This window comes from Kogia breviceps, chromosome 4, assembly GCF_026419965.1.
Source record: "Kogia breviceps isolate mKogBre1 chromosome 4, mKogBre1 haplotype 1, whole genome shotgun sequence".
Lineage (NCBI taxonomy): Eukaryota > Metazoa > Chordata > Mammalia > Artiodactyla > Physeteridae > Kogia > Kogia breviceps.
The window spans coordinates 68,741,409-68,745,407 of NC_081313.1; the positions used below are offsets into that span (position 1 = coordinate 68,741,409).

The following is a 3,999-nucleotide window of genomic DNA, read 5'->3' on the forward strand; positions in this document are numbered from 1 at the left end:
TAGCACACATACGGTGAAACTGCTTCGCTAACTTCAGTAAAATCGTTCTAGAAACAGGCCCCAAGAACCCGGACAAGAACTCGACAAGAACTCACGTCCGGAAGAAACACTGATGGTAAATATGTTCTGATCCTACCGGAACCTGGGCAAGACTACATTTCCCACAATCTTTCAGGGCCGACAAGGCGCCACGATGTTCTGAACTACAATTCCCACAATCCTCAGGGGGGCGCCGCTTTGTCGCATGTTCCGAGAGCTCTGCCCCATTTCCCATCTTCCCTGTCGCTCCTTGCCCACAGAGGAACAAGGTCGTGAGGAAAGGAGTGTCTGCTGAGCTGTCGCCATTTCTTCCGCCTTCAGTTTCTGCGGCTTTCGCAGGGCTTCCAACACTGCTATGTTGGGACAAAGCATCCGGAGGTTCACAACCTCTGTGGTCCGTAGGAGCCACTATGAGGAGGGTCCGGGGAAGGTTAGTATGGAAGGGCCCTGGCTCCGTTGGGTAGGGGCCACTTGGCTGCGACTGGCTGAACTTCAAGGCCGCCTATGGGCCGTGGAGAGAGAGAGATGGGAAGTCGGGGTTTTGATCGGGAACGTCGACTAGCATTCCATTTCCTCCAAGGACCGGGGAGAAAGTTCAGGACCCTGGCTGCGCGCCGTAGTCGCAAAACGGAATGAGTAGGTAAAGCCAGAGGCCTTACCTCACACTAGTGTCCCCCCGTTTCCCTCTCGCTCCCCACCCCGCTCTTCAAGATATGCAGGGCCCTGAAGCGCCTGGCTTCAGGTATTGCGGCTTAAAGCTCAGCTAGAGGTCACCGGACTCGAAGTGAAAGTCATTGAAACGTTGAGGATATGAGGGCCTGTGGTGTGGGGCTAGTCTCCACCTAGATGACGAAATTAGGAGTATTAACCGTCCTTGATTGAAGTTAGTTTTAGCCTCAAGTATAAATAGTTTAAATCGGGTAGTTAGCAGTAACATCCTCCGAGGGTTACGTGAAGCCTAGTATTAATGGGCCGAGAAAGGGTGTAGAGGGGTAGAGTTGATGAGTAAAACCAGGTATTTTTTTACCTTCTAGTGTTTTGTGTGATGGAGGTCATAGGATTTGAAAGATAGTGTTTAAAAAAGTGTTATGGCATATGGCATATATATATAACCTGATTATAGAAAAATTAGCGCTTCCTGTATACTTATTTTTGATTTATAAAATCAGCTGATTTGAAGTTCAGTTTCTTTTCTCTTTTTTTCCCAACAGAATTTACCATTTTCAGTGGAAAACAAGTGGCGGTTACTAGCTATGATGACTTTGTACTTTGGGACTGGATTTGCTGCACCTTTCTATATAGTAAGACACCAACTGCTTAAAAAATAATCTGTGAGACAGGTAAATAATTAATGCATTTCTAATCTTTGCAGAGGTTTCCCCTTTTTTCCTTTCTTCCCTTACCACGCCCCCCCCCCAAATCACAAATACACTATTGTGTGTTGTTGTAATTCCTGAAGTTAAGTGTGGGTGTGGCATTGAGGGAGACAGGTTAAACCAATAAACAAATGTATCTTTGCCTGAAAGCCAGTGTTTATTGAGTGCTGCTGTTTGTCAGGCACACTTTACATTAATAAGCTCAGGTTGGCTACCAGGCAAGACTGAGGTGGATGATGTTAACCTGATCTGAGACCCCCCCCAAAAAAAAAGAAAAAAATGTTAAGTTGCCCAGTATTCCATAGCTAGTGATGGTGGACCAGAGTTTTTACCCAGGCAGTCTCGTTCCAGAGCTCAGGTACTCGACCAGGTAAAGTTCTAGTAAACTGATTAATGCTAATCTGTCTTGAGGGCAGTGTGTATTAGTATACACCCAAAGGAATCTTGTGTGCAGCAAGATTAGCAGATTCCCTGAGTGAGAAGAAAGGATTTATTTAGTTAAATTATAATCAGAATTTTCAGCAAAAGTAACACTAAAGGAAGCTCTGTGGGATGATTGGAATAAATTCCAAAATATACTTTGGAAAAGAAAGACTTTACTTGTCTTTGTTTAGAAGGGAGATGATTTATCCAAGCCATTACTTGGGAAGACTCTGGTGCATATGATGAAGAAAATCAGTATGAATAAATTCATGATACTGTAAACGCTTTCTGATGTACCAGTCATAAATTGAAGGACAGACAGTATATTAATGAAGCTACATATTTCTGTTAAATGAATAGGTTCTTTAATATCGTTAATTTTTTATGCTTTTATTCACAGATACAAAGAGGAGCATTTTAAGATGTGCAGTCTCTTTGAAAAAAGGATCAAACTCTTGAACTCAGCATCCTAGATATGTTTGTAAATAAACTTATAGCATAAATCCTTAATGCCTCTTCTCTGAAATATGGAACATGATAATTGAGCATGTGCTTTTTTTTCTTTTTTTTTTTTTTTTAAACATGCTCCAATTTACCTCATCCACCAACCTAATACTGTTTGAATTAAGAGTCTTTTCCATAGCTTTCAACAGTGGAGCCTTTGCTTTCTCCAACCAGATTATTCATAAGGGCCACTCACAGGTATGCTGGAAAGGGGCCAGGATTCTGCAGACATGGACAGTACAAATTTACTGGTCCATCCAGAAGATGAGGTTGCTTGGCTGTTGAACTTGTCACTACATGACATATTGAGATGGAAGAGAACATATATAGATTCACACTGTTATCTTGGATGAATAGACTGTGTTAGATTAGGATTTTTTTTTTTTTTTAGCTGCACTGGGTCCTTGTTGCTGCACTCTGGCTTTCTCCAGTTATGGTTAGTGGGGCCTACTCTTTGTTGCGGCACACGCGCTTTTCATTGCACTGGCTTCTCTTGTTGCAGAGCATGGGCTCTAGGCGTGTGGGCTCAGTAGTTTTGGCTCGCAGGCTCTATAGCACAGGCTCAGTAGTTGTGGCGCACGGGCATGGTTGCTCCGTGGCACGTGGGATCTTCCCAGACCAGGACTCAAACTCATGTCCTGTGCATTGGCAAGCAACTTCTTAACCACTGCACCACCAGGAAAGTCCCTGTGCTTGCTTTTTTTTTTTTTTTTTTGTGGTACACGGGCCCCTCACTGTTGTGGCCTCTCCCGTTGCAGGGCACAGGCTCCGGACGCGCAGGCTCAGCGGCCATGGCTCACGGGCCCAGCCGCTCCGCAGCATGTGGGATCTTCCCGGACCGGGGCACGAACCCGTATCCCCTGCATCGGCAGGCGGATTCTCAACCACTGCGCCACCAGGGAAGCCCCTGTGTGCTTGCTTTTTATTTGGGTAATATTGCATTATTAGTTTCTTAATTAAATATGTACATGATTTAGCTTGTTTCTTGGTTTTAAATTCTGAATTTTAATTTTTGATTCCTGGGTCAGGAATTTGTCGGTAATTTATTATAAAAGAAACGCAAACTTTGTCCTGTAATTTTTTTTTAAATTTAAGGGCAGAAAAAAGATACACTTTTAGTCTTTTTTTCCTTTGAGGGAGTAAATTCATTTTTCTCCATGAATGATAATTAGTTGATCATTAGGAAAACCAGTAGTGTTAGCAGATTTAAGTTCAAGAGCTTCCTTTTTTTCCTCTAGACCTGTAATCTAAAATTGAAATTTTTGCCATGATAAATGTGCTACTTGTTTAGACTGAATGAAAGAACTATTTGAGGGACTTCCCTAGTGGCGCAGTGGTTAAGAATCCACCTGCCAGTGCAGGGGATATGGGTTAGAGCTCTGGTCCAGGAAGATCCCACATGACGCGGAGCAACTGAGCAATTGTGCCACAACTGCTGAAACCCACATGCCTAGAGCCCGTGCTCCGCAACAAGAGAAGCCACCACAACGAGACGCCTGCGCACCGCAGCAAAGAGTAGCCCCCGCTCGCTGCAACTAGAGAAAGCCTGCGTGCGACAACGAAGACCCAATGCAGCCATAAATAAATAAATTAATTAATTAAAAACAAAAAACTGAAATGGAATGTAATAGCATGTGAGACAATATAGGAGATATTC

General features: G+C 43.6%; 1 protein-coding gene and 1 non-coding gene across 2 annotated transcripts; both read left to right on the forward strand.

Moving 5' to 3' along the window:
- Positions 1-306: 306 nt before the first annotated feature.
- COX7C (cytochrome c oxidase subunit 7C) lies at positions 307-2,341 on the forward strand. Its single transcript, XM_059060690.2, has 3 exons — positions 307-469; positions 1,251-1,379; positions 2,239-2,341. Exons 1-2 carry the CDS (start codon positions 395-397, stop codon positions 1,365-1,367), a joined length of 192 nt encoding a protein of 63 aa, XP_058916673.1. The 5' UTR covers positions 307-394; the 3' UTR covers positions 1,368-1,379; positions 2,239-2,341.
- Positions 2,072-2,134, forward strand: LOC131756500 (small nucleolar RNA Z39). Its single transcript, XR_009335674.1, has one exon. It is a non-coding gene; the product is annotated as a small nucleolar RNA Z39 (small nucleolar RNA).
- Positions 2,342-3,999: the final 1,658 nt, after the last annotated feature.

Bases quoted from the DNA above. Each gene is read 5' to 3' on its own strand.
- COX7C (XM_059060690.2), top strand. From the start codon at position 395: ATGTTGGGACAAAGCATCCGGAGGTTCACAACCTCTGTGGTCCGTAGG. The intron at 470-1,250 runs GTTAGTATGGAA...TTTTCCCAACAG, and splicing joins ATGAGGAGGGTCCGGGGAAG to AATTTACCATTTTCAGTGGA.